General features: G+C 48.8%; 2 protein-coding genes and 1 long non-coding RNA gene across 8 annotated transcripts in view; 1 reads left to right on the plus strand and 2 right to left on the minus strand.

The window, feature by feature from the left end:
* Nucleotides 1-5,036, plus strand: part of SUSD6 (sushi domain containing 6) — a 97,312-nt gene extending 92,276 nt beyond the window's left edge. For all 6 annotated transcript variants that reach the window (XM_042943623.1, XM_042943626.1, XM_042943628.1 and 3 more), the window contains one exon: nt 1,736-5,036. In XM_042943623.1, the coding sequence (XP_042799557.1) occupies nt 1,736-1,761 (26 nt within the window). In that variant the 3' untranslated portion in view covers nt 1,762-5,036. The remainder of the gene's footprint in view (nt 1-1,735) is intronic.
* A 744-nt stretch (nt 5,037-5,780) lies between these two features.
* On the minus strand, nt 5,781-8,068 carry LOC122222879. Its single transcript, XR_006203927.1, has 2 exons — nt 6,696-8,068; nt 5,781-6,079 (listed from the first exon to the last, which is right to left on the minus strand). It is a non-coding gene; the product is annotated as an uncharacterized LOC122222879 (long non-coding RNA).
* An 11,138-nt stretch (nt 8,069-19,206) lies between these two features.
* On the minus strand, nt 19,207-19,701 carry LOC122222877 (60S ribosomal protein L31-like). The gene has a single exon (XM_042943637.1). The coding sequence runs from the start codon at nt 19,613-19,615 to the stop codon at nt 19,211-19,213; it is 405 nt and encodes a 134-aa protein (XP_042799571.1). The 5' UTR covers nt 19,616-19,701; the 3' UTR covers nt 19,207-19,210.
* Nucleotides 19,702-21,181: the final 1,480 nt, after the last annotated feature.

The raw sequence follows: 21,181 nt of genomic DNA on the forward strand, positions 1-21,181 counted from the left end.
GGTTCTTGGTGGCAAGCCAGCCATAGAAGGAAATTGCCAACTCCTGACCTACCTGCCTCTTCTGGGGCCTGGAGAATTGAATATCGGGATTGACTCTGTCACTTTAAAAAATATCTTTATATGAAACCCCCGTGCTTTTCAGGATGCAGGCTAAACCTAGAGGTTTCCCTTTTGACAGTAGGTTTCTGCACTTACCAAGCCCCTCCGAAAACCAGTGAGGAAGACTTATGTGCCCTGGAGGTCCTGGGTGCCATTAATGTCTGAGTTTGAGAGTATCTGAAAGCAGAGAAGTTGGAAATTCTTGAATGCAGATCATATTTAGGAGTTTCCTGAATCAACAGCATGCCTTCTTTCCTCTTGGTGGGATATAGAGCTGGGAAGGGGCCATTACCTAATTGACCTGCGTTTAAAGATGGAAGCCAGTGACCCAATGGACAGCGAGCTATGCATGTTATGTGTCTGTACATTTTTTTTTTAAATATTTATTTATTTTTGAGACAGAGAAAGAGAGAGAGCATGAACAGGGGAGGGTCAGAGGAAGAGGGAGACATAGAATCTGAAACAGGCTCCAGGCTCTGAGCTGTCAGCACAGAGCCCGACGCAGGGCTCTAACCCACAGACCGCGAGATCATGACCTGAGCCGAAGCCGGACGCTTAACCGACTGAGCCACCCAGGCGCCCCTGTGTCTGTACATTTTAAAAAAAGTTTTTTTTAATGTTTATTTTTGAGATAGTGAGAGACAGAGCGTGAGCAGGGAAGGGGCAGAGAGAGGGGGAGACACAGAATCTGAAGCAGGCTCCAGGCTCTGAGCTGTCAACAGAGCCCGACTTGGGACTTGAACCAACGAACCACAAGATCATGACCTGAGCTGAAGTCGGACGCTTAACCGACTGAGCCACCCAGGCGCCCCTGTGTGTCTGTATGTATTGACACAGGTCCCAAGTGTACTTCTCAGCCCTTATCTTTGCTAAGGAGCCCTGATGGTGCTTGCTCCTCTCCCTTCTTCTCCTCAGTACCTTGCTTTGTTCCATTTATTGAACAAACATTTTTGAGAACCTATCTTGTGTCTGGTGCCAGTTAGATTTCTGAGATGATAGAAAGTAATTTGAAACATGCTGTCTGCCTGCATGGATTGTCTTGGGAAGATCGGGCCTATATTCAAGAAATATGGAACCAGGAGTTGTAGGGTCTGTGTCAGTGTGAGGGGCACAGAAAACAAGATACATCGGTCATTGCAGACTGCCTGTGCTGTCTGAGGCTGACAGCACCGTAGGAAATCAGGACCATGAGGCATCTGTGTAACCCGATGGACATAAAAGGAGACCCGAGACCTAGGGAAGGAAGTGAGTTATTCGGTATCACACAGCTGGTGATTGGCTCTAAGGAGGAGGTAGGACCTAAGCAGGGCTCAGCAGCCTCATAGGGTGAGATTAAGGATAGAAAGAGAAGCAACTAGACCAGCAGAGTCAAGGCAGACAGGAGATTCAAGGTGGTGGGACCAGAGGGGGTTTGAATACTAAACATTCAGAGTTTATCACACAGGTAGGGGGAGAGATGAGCAAGGAAGGCCTAAAGAAGGGGCGAAGGGGTAGACTCCTCTAGAAGGTATGAGTGAAACATTTTGTTTCTTCAGACCAGGGCCTGCATGGGAAGCATGCAGTGGGATCGATCAGACGTGCTGCAGAGAGACCCAGCAGGGTAACCACTGTGCTTTCCTTCCTTCTCTTCCTGCAGATATCCCGCTGTTGAAAGAAGCATGAGTGCTGCCACGGGCCTCTCCTCTCTGCAACGGTCCTCTCTGCCCCTCTTCCCTCTCCCTGTGGGTTTGAGTACGCCATACTCCAGCCACCCTACCCGGATACCTGAGCTGCCACCTGTGTATCTGTGTATCTCTGTATCTCTGAGGGCCTCCAGGCCCACCTTGCTGGAAACTCAAGATGATTCTCGCCATCTGCCCGCTGGACAGCTGGAGGAGCTGGCATTTTGCCTACTCCAGCCTTCCCATCTGTGTCGGAGACATTTGAATGTGCTGGACTGAACTCTTCCTTTCCCTGAGCCCTCCGGGTCCCCTCCAGCCAGCTCTTTGGCGGCAGACCCCACCAGCCTGCGTGGGCCTGAGAGCCGCTGTGTTTACTCGTGCCTTCCCCCACCCAGCCCATTCGGTTTCCCTGTCATGCAGGCTTGTTGCTGTCCTACAAGCCTTGGTGGCTGCACTGCTGCCCTCCGGCACACAGAGGGCCAGGCCTGGGTCTGGGTCTGGCCTGTCACCTTTAAGGGCTGGCACCACTGCCCTTAGCAGGAGCAGATCCAAAAGTGGCTCTAATTAGGGCAAGGATGTGGGTGCCCGGGCCTGCCCTGGGTTGACACCCGTGGCACATTTCTTTGGCTGAGGTTGGAGGATGTGGAAAATCACGCCAAAGCTATCCCAGCACCCAGGTGTCCAGCTCAGAGGTTCTGGCCCCTGGCCCTGTTGAGTTTCTGAGAAGCGTTGAGAAGATCCTGAGGGAGGGAAGGAAGGTGGCTGATGGGCGATTGTCTTCCTAATATGCAAGTTCTCACTTCCTACTTCTACCACCGGCCTTCCTGGCCTTGGTCTTTTCTGTTTCACTGGAGTGTGAGGGGAAGTGGCCTGCTGCCTCCTGGGTTTGGTCCTTGGCAGCCCCAGCTTCCTTGCTGCCCACAGGGGCCCGAGGTGAATCATCGCTGGGATGGGAGAGTTGCTGAGGTGCCACGGAAGGTCTGTGTGGCCAGTGGCATTTGGGGCACTTTGCCCCGTTCTGGGTTCGTGGTGACGGAAGGGAGCCCGAGAGGCACAGACCGAGTCCCCAGGCAGCTGCAGGCAGCTCCAGCCCCGGTCCTGAGGGTCCTCGTCACCACAGTCACGTGCCTTAGTAACTGTGCCCAGGAAGCGTGCTGCTGCTTGCTGCACTGCTGCTTTCCCTGCTTGTGTTTCCCCTGCCACCCTTCCACACGCCAGCCCACCAGCGAGTCCCTGCTCTCTCCCCTGGCCCCCCTGCCACCCTTCCACACGCCAGCCCACCAGCGAGTCCCTGGCACCTGGGGGAGGGGCCGACACTCCTGTGCATCCCCCTTGCTGGTCTGCAGCGGGTGAATGCTTGCGAAGCAGCCTGGCTCCGGGTCCTGGAGTCGGAGCGGGTGGGCTCGGTGCTCCCAGATGCTCCTGCTGGGGGCTCTCGCTCTGCCACGTGTGAATGCTGACCAGGGCTGGGGTGGCAGAGCTCAGCCAGGCTACTGTCATCCTCAAAAGACGTGGCATTAAAGAATGCTTGTTTCTGTTTTGTTTTTGAAGCGCTGGGGCCGGGAGACTTGTAGCTGAGCCCACCTGCACCTCTGCTGCTCCCTAGCCGCTCTGTTTGGGATGGTGAAAACAATAAAGAACCCAGTCTATTTTCAGTACCTGACCTAACAGGGTAGCTCCAGGCGTGGTTGGCCGCGAAGATTAAGAGGAATGGCCTCCTCTCAGCCTCCCTCGCCACTCTCAACACGCACTTTACCACCTGCCCGCTCCCGGCCTCCTGGCGCCACTGTAGTCTTCCTTCGCTCAGGGTAAGGGCAGTGCCTTCTGGGCCTGCGGGCAACCCCACACCTCCCCCCTTCCCCACCCAGGAGCCCTCACGTGCTGTGCGCAGAGCCCTGGCTGGCGTGTTTCCATGCAGAGCAGGTTGGTGAAGGTGCTGGAACACAGAAGCCTCTGAGGGACATGCAGCAGACCAGGGGGCCTGCCCTTGCCTCCAAAGAGGCCATTTCCGGAGATGTGCCTGTCAGCGGTTGCTGGCACGGGGCCCATCTGGAGGGTAGGGTCCCTACAGACCCTAGTTGCCTCCTTTACCCACAGGGGTGCCCTGTCTTCCTCCAGAAAAGACAGCAGGGACAAATGGCGGTGGGGGGCGGGGGTTGGGGGCGGAATCCAAAGTCTCACTGTTGAGCCTGCAGCCTGAATTCTAGTCTAGAATATTTTTAAAAATGGAAGATCTTACCCTTTTTTATATCATTACTCTGGATCTTTCCCTCCCTAAGAGATTATGCTATTTGAGGTTTATTCAGCCGAGTAGGTGACGAACTTAGCCCTTGGGGGAAAAAATGAAAAATGAAAAGCCTTTCTTCTGAAGCCTTCTTCCACCTTGCTCACCATTAACACTGTCCTGCGGATCACAAGCCCAGACTTGCCTACCTGGTAGGAAAGAAAGTCTGGATAAATGGGAACCTAGCATACACACACCCTTGCCACCTCTCTCCCGTCCCCTCTGTCCCTGGCTTTGCTGAGGCCCAGCTCCCACCTCCCACCTCCCACCTCCCACCTCCCCCCTCCCACCTCCCACCTCCCGGGGCCTGTCGGGGGAGGATCCAGGCCTCCCATTGCAGCTGACATCCTTGCTGGCTTCTTCTCTCGCAGTTCTCTTCTCTGAAGCAGTTTCTTAGCCATCAGCCAGGTGCTGCTGTTTCTAGAGCTTCTGGGGTTTGTCCCTTTCAAGGGATTAGGGACTCCACAGCTGCCTTGAAGTGGGGCCTGGCTGAGAGACCAGGGCAGTGGCAGGTGGCAGGCTGTTGGGCAGGAGGCTGCCAAAGGATCCCAGAGCAGGTGGGAAAACCACAGCCCTGGCTTTCCCGGGCTCACCTCTAGGGGAGTCCAGCAGAGGGCTTGTCCAGGAGGGTAGCCAGCACCAAAGGACTAAAAGTGTCTTTTTGCACACATGAGCTGACTCAGTGGTTTTCTATCCTGCTGACTTGCCAGCGACTTTCAAGGGCCAGTATGTGGTGAAAATCACTTAAGGTTTCCGTCCCTTTCAATGCCTTAGTTTAGCAGATAGGCTCTCTCTTTTGCCATTTCTGAATGTTGTGTGCCGTGTTCCCATCTCACTGGTGTGAACTGTGAAATGGACTGAGTCCCAGCCACTTTGTGAGTTCTTTTGGCTTTATAAGGCACTTCAGTGTGCATTCTACTAACACTCCATTTGCAAACAGAACTTAAGCTAATGTTGTCTTCTCCATTCATCCTCCCCCCCCCCCCCCCCCCCCCCCCCCCCCCCCCCCCCCCCCCCCCCCGCCAGCTTTAAAGTTCTGTGGAGAAGCCTGATGGCAAGACAGACAAAGGTAGACTTTTCCTGCTTCTTTAGTGCTGGCACAGGGATCCACAGGCATTCGGCCTTTCCCCTCCCTCCCAGTTCTGGCCACATAGCAATGTCTCCTCCGTTCACAGGGATATCCTCACATAGAGAATGGGATATGCTGCAAACACTGCTACATCCTTGCCTTTCTTTCCTCCTGAAAGAGAATAAAGGGCCCGGAAGGGAAGTGCTACACAGGCTTAAGTCCCCGTGTGCTTGTGAGGACAGTGAGGCCAAGGGCTTCTGGGACTCCCGGCTCTCAACGTAGGGCCAGTCTTTACTGGGGCCCGGGGAGGGGCTGAACTAGACTTTGGCCGAAGCACAGACTGAGTGGTAGAGTAGCTGATTCCCTGAACAGGGAATGGCAACAGGCTCAGCTTTGCTGGGAAGCTGCCGCTCTTAATTTCCAGTTGAAAACCTAGAAGAATCTTGAATGGAAACCCCGAGGTTGAGCCCTCTGTCTGGCAGCAGAGCTGGCTGGAGGGAACGGAGGGGCACAGCACTCAGATTGCCAGGCCGGAGGAGAGATGGACGCGGGTTGCATGGTGGCCTACCACACCCCGCCCTGGCTTCTTTTCACACCACTGTGGAATCCTTTGTAGAATGGTACTCCTAGATGATGGTTTCAAACGACACATGCATCATTGACTCTGTGCAGGATGTCCCTCAATCAGTTTGGGTTTGCTTTATTTTATTTTATATATTTTTTGGTATCCTGTACATTGCGGTGGGTGTGAAGATAGTATTTTAATATTTGTACAAAGTTTAATTTAATTTTAATTGTTCTATGTATATAACTGCATTTCTAAATAATAATTAAAAAGGTTCTTATGAAGGCAGTTGTGAGCGATGTGATCCTTCCAGGAAGTTTTCATAGAAACCCTCGAGCAGGAAAAGCCTAGGTGGTAGGAGTTCCTGAAGTGGTGACGCACCAGCTCTGGGGAGGGGCTGCCTAGCAAGAGACAGGACAGGGAGAGGCGGACGGTATCAGGGAGAGGCCCCAAACCGGAGTGGAAACACACTACCGGTCTTAGGCGTTCTCAGTGTGCCAGTCCCTGTGCTGCACTGGGACTCGGCAGCGAGCAGGCCCCTGCGTTTGGGACCCGGGCACAATTACTGCCCTGGGAGGGCGGGCTGTCCCCACAGCGTGCAGTGCTGATCAGGGAAGCCACGCTGGGTGGGGCACAGGAAGCATCTTTTGGATGGAAGGGCAAAGAAGCTGTGATGGGAAGGGCCGTACCGCCAGGCTAAAGGGTGGGACACCACGCGTGCGTGGACACCAAGGCAGCAGAAGGCACATTCAGTGGAGGAAGGGAAAAAAAAGGAGCGCAGGGCTGGGGGGACAGTGGCTCAGCACAGGGCAGGAGAGGGCAGCAGGGGCTGGGGCAGCGGGGGCTGGGTCCTGGAGGCCCTCCAAGCAAGGAGTGGAGAAGTTTGACTTCATCTTCAGGGTAGCCGGAAGCACTTGGACAGTGTTAAGTAACAGAATGATGTAGTAAGCTCCACTTTTCTGGGAGGACGCTCTCCCCCTCGCTTAAGACTGTTCAGGGGGATAAAACGTACTTTACCTGGAGACCACTAAAGAAGTCAGTCTTTGGAGGAAGGCACCTTGAGCAGCTAGCCATCCCCTTCCCTGAGGTGGAGAAGCAGAAGACACAGTCTGGGGCGGGGAATGATGGAGATCTCAAAACCAGAGGGCAGAGCACACAGAGGTGGAGACGTCATTGCCTGGTAGGAGAGGCCAACAGTGAACAATCACAAACAACAGTGAACAATCACAAAAGGTGGTAAGGGCGTGAGAAGAGGGAAGAGCAGGGCACTGTGGGATAGAAAATCAGGCCACTTTTTTTTTTTTTTTTAGATCAGGCCGCTCTCAACGTTGTCCTGGGGTAACGGTCAGGATGTGTTTCTCTAATACTTAAAAGTGTCAGGAAAACGTTTTAGGAGCATCTGTGCCAAGTCTCCACCCCAGTCCTCAGTAGGGTCCGCACAAACATCACTGCCATTAGTTGTAAGGAGGTGAAGGGAAGAGCACTTTGCCAGCTTTTGAAAGTAATGGTGGTAACAGCTAATACTTACTCGCTACGTACCTGGCAGAGTTCTACGCACTCGGTGTGTATACCCCCAGGGGGCCGCAGAGCGGCTCTACGAGGCAGGTGCCCTTATCGCTCAGAGCTCCAGGCCACATATAATGAAACCGAGGCATAAAGAGGGGGATTAACTTGCCCAAGGTGGGGTCAGGATTGAATTCAAACCCAGGTAGTTCTGCTGAAGTGTTCCCCTCCCTGTCCCATTGTCCCATTCCCAACCCATCTGACACTGCCTGCCTCCCAAGGCCCTTACTGCCCTCCTTCTGCCTTTCAGTCTCTGTTCCAACCAGTGAGCTTCAGGCAGAGGAAAAACTAATTTCGTGGCATGGCAGGGAAATGGCACACCCTTCAGTAGGATAACAGATGACCTAAGGGTCAAAGAACGGCAGGTGCCCAGCAGTGTAGGGAGAGGGGGCATTTCAGCTCCGCAGACCATGATAAATACGTTCACAAAGCGGCAGGAATTGTTCCTCCACGAGAAAAAAAAAACATATATGAAGAGGAAAGACTGCTTATTTCCTTGATAGATAAGCCTTCTTTGTCACTGGAAAACCGGCAGAAACGTGTCCCATCAGGTAAGGAATGCTGGGGAAGGGAGACTGTGGGGTCAACCTGGAGTTGTTACCTTTCTCTTAAAAGACAGATGAGGGAGGACAAAGGCAAAAGCCACAAAACCTGCAGAGCCTGGGGGGGTGTTTGGGGGAAGGGCTGGCTTTGAAGTGGTTGCCCCAGGTGGGGAAAGGTGGTGGGAGGAGAGAAAAGGAATTTCCTGCCCTGCTGCTGAACCCCCCACCTCCCCGTCTGGAAAGCGGAGAGCCCTGGACAACAACAAAAGTAGTAACCTCTCAGGTAGGCGTAGAAGTATTTTAAAATATGCGAAAGTAACACATACTTCAGAAAATTGAGAAAACCTACCACCTCCTGGTAATGTGGTTCTTTTTTCTATGCCTAAATATAGTTTCCTCTTTTAAAAGGATCACTTTTATGTTTTGTTTAATGTTTATTTATTTTTGAGATCGTGGGGGCAGAGGAGGGGCAGAGAGAGTGGAGGCGGGGGACGGACACGGAGGATCCAAAGCAGGCTCTGCGCTGTCAGCACAGAGCCTGACGCGGGCGGGGCTCCAACTCACAAACTGCCAGATGGTGACCTGACCCGAAGTTGGACGCTCAACCGACTGAGCCCCCCAGGCGCCCCTAAAAAGATCATTAAAAACATTTTTTAAGTTTATTTATCCTTGAGAGACTGAGAGAGCACAACTGGGGGAGGGGCAGAGAGGGAGGGGAAGCAGGCTCCAGGTTCTGTACTGTGAGCACAGAGCTCAGTGCAGGGTTTGAACCCACGAACCGTGAGATCATGACCTGAGCTGAAGGCAGACACTTAACTGACTGAGCCCCCCCAGGCCCCCCCTAAGAAGATCATTTTTAAATAGTATTTTGATTTTTTAATCTTCACAATCTACTTTAATCTCATAAAACATCCATCTACATAATTTTTAATGGTTGCAGTTTTCCATCCTATTGGTAATTTAGACATTTGGGTTACCAAAACTTTTAAAAAATTCTAATAACCAAGGGTTTGATAGTATTTTAAATTATTTCCTTGAGATAAACTACTGGAAATGGAATGCTAGATCAAAAGAAATCCACATTTTAGTGGCTTTTGCTATATCTCAAATTGCCCACCAAGAAAGTTATCCCAAATTATACTCTCATTGGCAGTGTGTGTTTTCCCACAGCCCTGCTAGCATGGGGGATTATCATTTTAAAAAATATGCCAATTGAAAGAAAATGGCATTGTTTTGATTTACACTTGTGTCATTATTCCTGAAGTTAAAGTATGGTTTGCCTACTCTTTATAACAAGACATAGAAGACATTGAAAATTGTGCAGATTTGGCGTCCAAGAGGTCCGTGTTTGAGATGAAGTCAAAACTGTGATTTCCCCTCTAAATAATGCATGATAGATAGATGATTGATAGATGATAGACAGACACATAGATGATAGATATACATACATAGGTCACTCTCCTAAGCTCCCTAGTGGTAGAGGAACATGGCAGGGCTTAGGGACCGTCCCATCCCATGCCAAGAGGTGAACAGCTATTTGGCATTTCAGATTTCCCATGATGCCCCAGGGGACCCAGAAAATTTCACAACAAAGGAATGTCCTGTGCAGCCCATGTGGGGCAGCTTGACCTATTCCTGAGCCCGGGGTAGTAGATGATTCTCCATTTGGCAGGGCACTGCAGAGGGCTTGGCAAATATGGACTTCCCCACCCACAGCCTCCCTGGAGGAGCAAGTAACCCGGCCTCCAGCAAAGGCAGCCTGTTCGCAGGTTAATCCTGGGGGGCAGGGCTGAACATCTGGGGGTGATCTGGGGTGTGTGATGGAAGGACTATGGCTCAACACAACTACCAAGCATGAGGGCTGCTGTGGCTTCTGGGGTGGTCCCAAAGCCCTTGAGCATCCGGGTTCCAAACACTTGTAGGGACTTTTGGTGTAACCTGTCTGCAGGATGGAAGACTGTCCTCACTCATGTTCCAATCATTTGTTCATTCGTTTAATAAAATTGGGGGGGGGGGGGTGGGCGGGCACCCGGGTGGCTCATTTGGTTGAGCGTCCAACTTTGGCTCAGGTCATGATCTCACTGCTCATGGGTTCGAGCCCCGCGTGGGGCTCTGTGCTGACAGCTCAGAGCCTGGAGCCTACTTGGGATTCTGGGTCTCACTCGCTCTCTGCCCCTACCCCGCTCATGCTTTCTCTCTCTCTCTCTCTCTCTCTCTCTCTCTCAAAATTAAATAAACATTAAAAACAAAATTAAAAAACTTTTTTTTTTTTTTTTTTTTTTTTAGGATCTACTTAATACAAAGCCTGGTACTAGATTCCAGGGGCACAAAAATGAGCAAGACTCAGCCTTTGTCCTCAAATAGCTTGCAGACTAATAGGGAGAAAGAGACTAAACAGGTACCTAAAACTTCATTAAAAAAGTCTAATGGAGCACCAGCACAGTGCCTGAGTAGTGAGAAGGGAGGAAGAGTTCATTTCTCGGGATGAGCGAAGATTCCCAGGGAAGGTGCCATTCACTTTACATCATGAAGGATGGATTATGTTTCGACAACACAGGTAAGGAAGTAAGTGGGAAGGGGACTCGTTAGGCCATAGATCAAAATACCAGCATATAAAATTAGAATCATCCAAAGTTGTTGTTTTTGCAGGTTAATAAAAAAGGTCAGCAATGGGCAATTTCAACCTAATACCAAAGATCTGCCAAAATAAGGGGCACCTGGGTGGTTCAGTCGATTGAGTGTCTGACTTCAGCTCAGGTCATGATCTCATGGTTCGTGGGTTCGAGCCCCATGTTCAAGCTGTGCTGATAGCTCAGAGACTGGAGCCTGCTTCAGATTCTGTGTCTCCCTCTCTTTCTCTGTCCTTCCCCTGCTCATGCTCTGTCTCTCTCTCTCTGTCTCTCTCTCTCTCTCAAAAATAAATAAACGTTAAAAAAAAAAAAAAAAGATCTACCAAAATAAGAAATGCCTTTCTTCTTTGGATTGACTAAACTTTAATTATTTTAATCACAAGAAAGAAATTTCAGCACACCCAGAGACAAGTATCTAGAGACTTTCTGTCCCAGAGTCTATCCTGAACAAAAACAGAGCATAGCAGATTTTCTGTCACAATCCACCAGCTCCTGGCCCCTGCCAGCAAGGGGAGTCTTCAGAAATGACAGGACCAATTCAAGTTTCCAATGCAGGGCCAATTCACTTGCTCTTTGGGATGGGCAACAGAAGGGACACCCACTGCTTGCAACCAAGTTTCTGCCAGCAACGACCAGGCATCAATTCCAAAGCCGAGAGGTGTTTTTTGGTTTTTTGGTTTTTTACCCCTTCTATTGTTTTCTTTAGGGCAGAAGTGGAAGGACAGTAGTTACATCCAACTACAACACTCTTGCCAAGTTTCTTGATTTGTCATTAGAAACATTCAAAAGTGGGGACACCTGGGTGGCTCAGAGGGTTAAGCATCTGACTCTTGATTTTGGCTCAGGTCACGATCTCATGCTTCATGGGATCAAGCCCGGCATCATGCTCTGTACTGACAGCACAGAGCCTGTTTGGGACTCTCTCTCTGTCTCTCTCCTGCCCCTCCTGCCCCCTCCCCAACCTCTCAAATAAATTAATTAAAAAAAAAAGAAACATTCAAAAATGAGCAAGCTATCTTATATAACAGCAATACATGTTAAAACATCAGAAATAGTATTTTCCACCTATGATACCGGCAAAAGAAAAAGCTTAAAAATATCTGGTGGGGGTGTAAATGGGTACATTCTTTTTGCAGGGCAATTTGGCAACAACCATCACATTATAATGCAGTTCCTCGTCCCTCCTATTACTGAACAAGTCCCTTCTGAAACCGGTAAGTGGGAGCAGAGTTACAAAATCAGAAAGGGAAACAAAATAACCAACCCAGCTGTGTCAGATTGGAATTGGAGGTATCGGTGGGGACCCATGATATACCATCTACTCAAATAGATGCAGAAATAAATACACACAGTGCATGTTCACATGTACACATACACACAGATATTCCCTAGCTGTCCCCAGAGGGCTTGGGAGCAGTGACGCCTCGACTACAGAGAGCATACCTAGAGTTCAGATCGTGGCTTTTATTTATTTATTTTTTTAAGTTTATTTATTTTGAGAGTGGGGGAGGGGCAGGGAGAGGGGAGAGAGAATCCTAAGCAGGCTCCACGCTGTCGGCTCACAGCCCAGTATGGGGCTCGAACCCACTAACAATGAGACCATGGCCTGAGCCGAAATCAAGAGTCAGATGCTTAACCAACTGAGCCCCTCAGATTCCCCAAGATCTTGACTTTAAAATATTGTTTGCCACTAAAAGGAACCAGGAGTCCTTGGAGAAATGGCTGATTCAGAGCTGGGGAGGGAAGATCACAAGATGGGCCTGGAACATTTTGTTGTAGCATACGATGATACATCCAAATACAAAGTGGATATGGAAAAGCAAATATAATAGTCCTGAACGAATCTTTTTTTTTTTTTTTAAGTTTATGTACTTATTTTTGAGACAGTGCGTGCAAGCAGGGGAGGGGCAGAGAGAGAGGGAGAGAGAGAGAGAGAGAGAGAGAATTCCAAGAAGGCTCTGCACTGTCAGCGCAGAGCCCAATGTGGGGCTGGAACCTATGAACCATGAGATCGTGACCTGAGCTGAAACCAAGAGTCAGATGCTTAACTGACTGAGTCACCCAGGTGTCCCAGCTCTGGACCAATCTACAGAATCCACTGTCATATGGGAAAAGCCAAGTGCAGAACAAGTGCACGAATGCTATCATCTGTGTACAAAAAAGAGATGATGAGAAATGTGTCAATGTGCACGTTTTTCTATGTGCAGAGGACCACTCCTGATACAGGAAGCATGAAGTGCCTCTGGGAAAGGAGAGTGACATGGGAGGAAGGATCATCTTTTACCCCTTGTGTGACTCTGGGTTTTGAAGCAAGTGACTATAATACCCGTTCAAAAAATTATTTCTTAAAAAGCAAAATGTGTATTACCTAGGATCAGAAGGAATATTCACAAGAAGTTTTGCAAATTTATCTGATATTTTTCTCTTGTTCCAAATTAGTAATCTGCCTCCTGGGAAGGAACACGCAGCTCCCTGCAGTGCCTTGTTTAAGGACAATAAACCATGCTCATTGCCCGTTATTTCCATCTTCTTTCCCTGAGAAAATAATTATTTCCTGGGATCGTTGGTGTTATGAATTGGATTGCTTCCCCGCTAAAATGCATATGTCGAAATCCTATTTGGAGATCAGGTCTTTAAAGAGATAATTAAGTTAGGGGCGCCGGGGAGGCTCAGTCGGTTAAGCGTCCGACTTTGACTCAGGTCATGATCTAGTGGTTTGTGAGTTCGAGCCCCATGTCGGGCTCTGTGCTGACCGCTCAGAGCCTGGAGCCTGCTTCGGATTCTGTGTCTCCCCCTCTCTCTGCCCCTCCCCTGCTCATGTTCTGTCTCTCTCTGTCTCAAAAATAAATAAAAACATTAAAAAAAAATTTTTAAAGAAGTAATTAAGTTAAAATGAGGTCTTTGGGTGGACCCTAATCCAAACTGACTGGCGTCCTTATAGGAAGAGGGAATTTGGACACAGACCCATTGAGAGGGAAGAGGATGTGAAGACACAGGAAAAAGATGGCCATCCACAAGTGCAGGAGACAGGTCTGGAACACATCCTCCCCTCATGGTCTTCAAATGAAGGGTCCCTGCTGACACATCGATCTAGGACTTCTGGCCTCCAGAACTATGACAAAATAATCTCTGTTGTTTAAGCCACCTGGTCTGTGGTACTTTGTTACAGCAGCCCTAGCAAACTCATACATCCAGTCTCACAATAGGGTGTCTGGCCAAGGCTCTCCCCCGAAAACACTGACCTATCCAGGCAATGGACAGGAGTCTAGGGTGGAGGGAGCCAGTGAGGGAAGCAGCTCAGGGGGTATGCCCACACCCAGCAGGAGTTTGTCACACTAGGGATGCAGACAGGATTCCGCAGGCAAGTGGGAGCTACTGAAGGATTTGAAGACTGAATGATGTGGTCTGAACATAATAGAAAAGAAGCTGGTGGACAAGGGGTCGGAGTGGAGAGCCAACCAGGAGACCCCTGCAGGTGTCCTGGTGGGAGAGGGGGAAGGGCAGCCCTCTGGGGGATTAGAGCACAGGGGGGCTTGAGCGAGTTGGAAGAGATGAGAGAATTGCTCAGGTGTTTGGGGAGACCGTTCAGGTCAAGAGAGCTGAGCTCTGTGGTTGACCGTGTGAAGAAGAGTAAGAGAAACGGACAAAAGGGTCAAAAAAGACTGTACGTCTCTACGGCAAGAAGGGGGAATAACAGAGAAATGAAAGAAAGCTTTGATTGGAAAGAGCAAGTCAGGGGCCAGTGCAGAAAGTCAAGAGGTCTTGGAGTGAGGGGCCAGGACCCAGGGAAGGGTCCTCGCCCTTGTTTGGGTGTGGGGGACAAAGCCAGGGGATTGCTTTTGGGGTGAAAATAGAAGTCTTTGGCCCCCACTGGAACTTGTAGAGGAAGTGGGAGGAGCAGAGGACAGCCTGCCAGTGAGGGCAGAACCAGGCAGTCAGTGAGTGCTCCGCCCCCTCCTACTTCTCCCCACAGCAACTGCAACACTTAGGTTGCAGAGGGCAAGTCGGGATTGGCAGGACAATGTGCAGAGAGGGGATCCGGTATCTCGGGGGCACAGCGTCCATGGCTCTACCAGATCTGATGCTGGCCTGGTCCTTATAATCCTGGGATGGAGAGTCACAGTAGCTCCGGAAACACAAGCACTCACGCCCTCATGGGCCTGCTCTGACGCATCAGTAATTAGCAAGTGTGTTGAGCACCTACTACGTGCCAGGCACTAGGAATACAGAGGAGCACAGATCCATGCAGTCTCTGCCTGTGAAAACTGGTCTGGTCAGCTGGACCCCGTTGGTGTGGTCCAGAGCTTCCTTGAGGAAGTGATGGTTGAGATGCAAAAACGCACAGGGGTTAACTAGGTGAGGAAGGTTCCAGTTAGAGGTCCAGCCTGCCGGGAACTCAGAAGGAGGAAGGGCTGGGAGCCAGAAGGAGAGTGGGGTGAAAGCATGCTGCAGGAGTAGGCAAGTCTCATAGGCCATGATAAAGACTTGAACATCATCTAAGAGCACTGAAGCCACGGAAGCCTTTTAGCAGGGGAGTGGAATCATCTGGTATGTCTCCAAAAGGTTCTTCTTACTCTGTTTAACTGGGTGGAGGAGGGTAAGAGCAGGTGCGGAAAGACGAGTCAGCACCGTGCCTCAAGAATTCCCTGGTCACCCGAGAGGAGCTTACCGAAATGTAGATTCGGGTCCAGGAGGTCTGGGGCGGGTCCTGGGACCCGGCGTCTCTAACAAGTTCCCAGGTGGTGCCCATGCTGCTGATCCACAGACCACACTGAGTAGCAAGGGGCTAGTCCAGGTGAGCAATGTGGTGGCCTGGACCAGGGGGTGGCAGGGGCAGTGAGGAGAAACGGACAAACCTCAGATGTGCTTTGGAGGCGGGCTCTTCAGTGCGCAGCAATGGGTAGGACACGGGGAGAAAGAGAAGAAAGTATCAGAAATGGCTCTCAGATTGTGGAGTGGGCTCTCTGTGATGGGAAGGCTGGAGAAGGAGCTGGGTCTAATGGACGTTAGCCGTGGGAGATGTCAAGTTGGGAGGCGAATACAGAGTCCCAAGAGCCAGAGTGGATGCACACCCTGTCTTCCCTCCCACATCCACGCCGTCTGCGGAGGTGGTAGTCCCCACACCTGGGACACCCAGGCCGGCTTGCCCCAAATCACGATTGCGAATCCTGTGCTCAGGGCCTCATGGGCATGGCCTGCACTTCGTCCGTTCAAATTCTGAGGCTGAGAAGGAGGAAGGGCGAGATTGAGTTGGCAGGACAGTTTGCAAGGGAGAGGATCCAATTTCCTCTCTGACAGAACAAAAGCCACTTTCTCTGGAAAGAACTTAAAGTTGGATGTCTGATCCCCATCTTGGATTTGCACGGCGTCCCTTTACCAGCCCCTGGGGGCCCGGAGAGCCGGGAGGGCTCAGTCCGCTGGCGCCATCTAGTGTCTATGGGGAGGTAGTCCTCTGGTGGTCACAGAGCGGAGGCCTCGGCCAGGCTCGGGGTGGGGGGGGGAGATCCAGCCTGCAGCAGAGTTTGGGGCAGCTGCGGCCTTCTAGGGCAGTGGGGTGGGGTGGGGGGGGGTTGGGGGGGAGGTGACTCAGGAGTTTATGACTCCGTATTGGTCTCCTAGGGCTGCGGAAACAAGTTACCATAACTGGGTGGCTTAAAGCAACAGAAATGTATTCTCTCACAGTTCTGGAGGCTACAAGTTCAAAGTCAAGGTATCAGCGGGCCATTCCCCCTCTGAAGGCTCCAGAGGGGGAAACTTTCCCTGCCTCCTCCTGCTTCTTTGTCTCTGGCTGGTCTGTAGATGGCTCCAGTCTCTGCCTCCACCTTCAAGGCCTTCCCTGTATGCCTGTGTCCAAATTTCCTTCTACTGAGGAGGACACCAGTATTCAGATTAAAATCTACCCAGTCCAGCATGACCTCATCTTAACTTGATTTTCATCTCCAAAGACCCTATTTCCAAATAAGGTTATGTTCACAGGTACTGGGGAGTTAGGATTAGAAAGGATCATTTGCGGGGGCGGGCGGGGCGGGGGGGGGACACATTTCAACACAGAACAGACTCCTTTCAACCAACAGCTGTTCCCTGAGCATCTGCAAAGTGCCCACCAGTGCCGGAAGCTGGGCTGGCTGAGCTGACTAGCAGACCTGCTCCAACCTTGAGGTTTTCCCATGTGGTTCTGTAAGTCTTGTCACTGATCTGTGGCCTCCTGATTCACCCTGGACTCCTTAGCACCCAGAGGGTCAGTATTTCATTGATGTAGGACGAAGAAGGGCAAGAGACAGGAAAGAAAGACTGCAGGAATGATGAGGAGGGGGACAACACAGGGGTAAAGGGGTACAGAGCACATGACATTTGAGCCGGGTCTAGAAGCAATAGAAGTTTGCCAGGCAGGAAAGAGATAAGCAAGGGTGAGGGGCCTTCTAGGCAGAGCTGAAAGTGTGAGCCACGGCTCGAGGGGTGACAGTGGCTGTGATGCCGGGGAGCGCGGGGGAGTCTGGTATGGTTGCAAACGAGGGTGTGTGGGTGGGGGTGTGCTGCCCAAGGGCCGTAGCCCAGAAGATGGTGACTCAATGGGGAAGAGTTTAGAGGACCATTCTCATGGCTTTAAATATTATCCTTGGAGGGATTTTTTTTTTCAGTTTATTTATTTACTTAAATAATCTCTACACCTAACGTGGGCTCGAACTCACAACCCTGAGGTCAAGAGTCACATGTTTGACCAACTGAGCCAGTCAGGTGGCCCCCACCTTGGAGGTTTTAAAGCCCGCTCTAGGTGTCATAATTACCAGTAGAGACGGCAGCAGGCAGAGAGTCACGACAGGTGGGGTCCAGAGGGCCTCCTCGATAAAAATGGAAATATAGTGGGGCTCAGTTGCTTGTGTCTGACTCCTGATTTCTGCTCAGGCCGTGATCTCACAGTTCATGAGACTGGACCTCTCATCGGGCTCTGTGCTGACAGTACAGAGCCTGCTTGGGATTCTCTCTGCCTGCCCATCCGCTGCTTTCTCTCTCTCTCTCTCTCTCTCTCTCTCTCTCTTCTCTCTCTCTCTCTCTCTCTCTCTCTCAAAATAAATAAACTTAAAAAAATTGAAATGTAAATCTGCCCCCACTTTCTGGCAGCACTGAGTCCAAAATAAAACCATGTTGTTTTGAAACTTACCCAAAATACTTCACACAAGCCCCTGGCAGTACTTTACTGAGGGTGTGCAAGCCACCCCATGGCAGCAAGTACCAAGAAACTGGATCTGTGTTAATTTATGCGTGTCCCTCACAGTCTGGCTGTGGGCATCACCGTAGTCAATGCCTCCAATCCGTAGTGTGCCGAGTGTTGTTAAAAATGAATGAATGTTTAATTTTACCAAATGCCTCTTCTGCATCTCTGAAGATGGTAACACATTTTTCTTTAATTTGGTAATATAATGCATTGTGCTGAATATTGACAGAAGTGTTTGCTGTTAAACTATCCTCATATCCTTGCTAAACCCTACTTCATTGTGATAAGAGCCTGTGGGAGTGTGTGTGTGTGTTAACTTTTTTTAACGTTTATTTATTTTTGAGACCGAGACAGAGCACGAGCAGGGGAGGGGCAGAGACAGAGAGAAGCATAGAATCCAAAGCAGACTCAAGCCTCGGAGCTGTCAGCACAGATGTAGGGCTTGAACCCAGGAGCCATGAGATCCTGACCTGAGCCAAAGTTGGACGCTTGACCGACTGAGCCACCCAGGCACCCCTTAAAATACAGCAGTTTTGGGGAAGCCTGGCCGGCTTAGTTGGGAGAACATGCAACTCTTGCTCTCGGGGTCATGAGTTTGAACCTGGGTTGGGTATAGAGATTACTTAAATAAATAAATAAATACATACATACATACATACATACATACATACATACATAAATAACTTTAAAAATGTATACAGAAAAATAAATAAAATACAGCAGTTTTTAAAAAATTTTATGCATCTGTATTCCTTAGTGAAAATGATCTGTAATTTTTCTTGTACTTATTTGCTATCAGAAAACTATACTAACCCCATAAAACAAAATAGCTTGCTCACCTTTTTAAAATTTTCTGAAACACTTTGTAGGATATAGAGTTTATTGGTTTCTTTAAAACTTTTTTTTAACGTTTATTTATTTTTGAGACAGAGAGAGACAGAGCATGAATGGGAGAGGGTCAGAGAGAGAGGGAGACACAGAATCCGAAACAGGCTCCAGGCTCTGAGTGGTCAGCACAGAGCCCGACGTGGGGCTCGAACTCACGGACCGCGAGATCATGACCTGAGATGAAGTCGGACGCTTAACCGACTGAGCCACCCAGGTGCCCCAGGAGTTTATTGGTTTCTTAACAGTTGGATAAAGCTGACATACAAAATCATATGTGCCTGGTGTCTTTTTGATGGGAGATACTTTTGATTACCAGTTTAATTTCCTGAATGATTGTTGATTTAGTTAGGTTTTCTGTTTTATTAATTTTGGTGGGGTTTTTTTTTCTATGAAGTTACCATTTTATTTTTTTAATTAATTTATTTTTTTTATTTTTTTGCAGTTTTATACCTTTATTTGACAATCAGCAATTAGTTCTCATCCACATTAACAGTCTGTAGATTTTTGGGGTGCCTGGGTGGCTCAGTCGGTTGAGTGTCCGACTTCGGCTCAGGTCATGATCTCACAGTTCGTGGGTTCGAGCCCTGCATCAGGCTCTGTGCTGACCGCTTGCTCAGAGCCTGGGACCTGCTTCAGATTCTGTGTCTCCTCCTCTCTCTGCCCCTCCCCCGTTCACGCTTTGTCTCACTCTGTTTCTCAAAAATAAATGTAAAAAAAAAAAAAATTAAAAAAAAAAAAAACCCCAGTCTGTAGATTTTTGAAAGTGGTGACAGGTACATAGGTCACCAACGTACAGAGCTTGTTTGGTGAATCCTCATCCTTGTTACGTTTTCTGGTCAACCGCACATGGATACGGTATGGAACATTCCTTGTTCCTTTGGCCCAGACAGCTTTGTTGAGCCTGGTGTCGATGCGCACATCTGGGGTTCCCGTCTCCTTCATAGCAAATTTCCGGATCTCTTTGAGTGCCCGAGGGGCATGCTTCTTCAAACCCACTCCGTGGATGTGCTTGTGAATGTTGATGGTGTAGTCTCTGGTTACTACCTCGCTGATGGCAGAACGGCCCTTCTTCTTCTCTCCATCCTTCTTTGCAGGAGCCATCCTGCCAGGCCCGGGTTGGAAAGCGAGCTACCATTTTAATATATATTTTCGAATTTGTTGGTGTAAAGTGTTTTGATTTTTAAAATTTTATTATCTGTAATCAGGTCTGTAATTATATTTCTCAATTCCTAAAATTTGTTTAAACTTGTGTGACTTTGTCTTTTATCTTGAGCAGTATCACCAGAAGTTGATCTATTTCCTTAGTTTTGTTTATTTTACTCAGACTTATTAACATATCGTTTATATACAGTAAAATGCACTCCTTGTTAGTTTTTAGTTTTGACACTCATATGATCACGTAACTGCCAAAAAAAGAAAATCATGTAGGTACTGCCACGATCAAGAAATGTTCCATCTTCCTCCAAAATTCCTGTTTTTCTTTGTAGCCAACCCCTCCCCTGCCCCGGCTCCTAGTAACCACTGATCCGTTTTCTGTCTTTATAGTTTTGCTTTTTACAGAATGTCATATAGGGGTGCCTGGGTGGGCTCAGTTGGTTGGGCATTGGACTCTTGATCTCAGGTTTGTGAGTTCAAGCCCAGTGTTGGGCTCTGTGTTGGGCTCTACAAAAAAAAAAAAAAAAAAAAAAGCAAAAACTAAAAAGTGCACTTTCAGAATGTCATATAAATAGAACCATATATGACTTACTTTTTGAGACTGGTTTCTGTTTAGTATAATGCATTTGATTTTATCCACATTGTTACGTGTATCAATAAGTCCTTCCTTTTTGTTGCCAAATAGCATCCCATCAGATGGCTGTACCAGTTTGTTTATTCATTCACTAGTTGAAGGACCTTTGGGTTGTTTCCACTGTTGACTAGTGACATTGAGCATCTTTTCATGTGCTTCTTTGCCATCCAGTTATCTTCTCTGATAAAGTGTTCAAAGTTTTTGCCCCTTTAAAAAATGTGGTTGTTTTCTTTGTTTTCTAATTAAGTTTTCAGAGTTATTTTCTATTGTAGATACAGGTCTTTTGACGATGTGTGTTTTGCACATATTTGCTCCATTTTATTTTTTTATTTTTTTAATTAAAATTTCTTACTTTTTTTAATAAAAAAAATTTTTAATGTTTATTTATTTTTGAGAGAAAAAGAGACAGTGTGAGCGGGGAGGGGCAGAGAGAGGGAGACACAGAATCCGAAGCAGGCTCCAGGCTCCGAGCTGTCAGCACAGAGCCCAACACGGGGCTCAAACTCACTAACCTCAAGATCATGACCTGAGCCGAAGTCAGATGCTTAACCAACAGAGCCACCCAGGCCCCCTGTTGCTTTTTAATTTAATTGCATTGTGTTTAGTAGAGACAGTGGTTAGTAAAACAGGTTATTTGAAATACATTGAGATTTTCTTTGTGATCTTATAACTGGTCGATATTTGTGGTGCTCTTCGATATTTGAAATTATGTATGCTCTCTATTTTTTGGTGCAAGTTTCTATATCCAAGCAAAAATACTTTGAATGGTGCTCAGCACCTAAGTTCTCAGTAACTATGAGCTAACAGTACTACGATCTTCCAACATGCTTACACTTTTTTTCTGCACGATCTATCCATATATGATAGAGGCTGTTAGA

This window comes from Panthera leo, chromosome B3 (genome assembly GCF_018350215.1).
Source record: "Panthera leo isolate Ple1 chromosome B3, P.leo_Ple1_pat1.1, whole genome shotgun sequence".
Taxonomy (NCBI): Eukaryota; Metazoa; Chordata; class Mammalia; order Carnivora; family Felidae; genus Panthera; species Panthera leo.

Excerpts from the sequence above, each read along its gene's own strand:
- LOC122222877 (XM_042943637.1), bottom strand. The coding sequence starts at position 19,615 with ATGGCTCCTGCAAAGAAGGATGGAGAGAAGAAGAAGGGCCGTTCTGCC.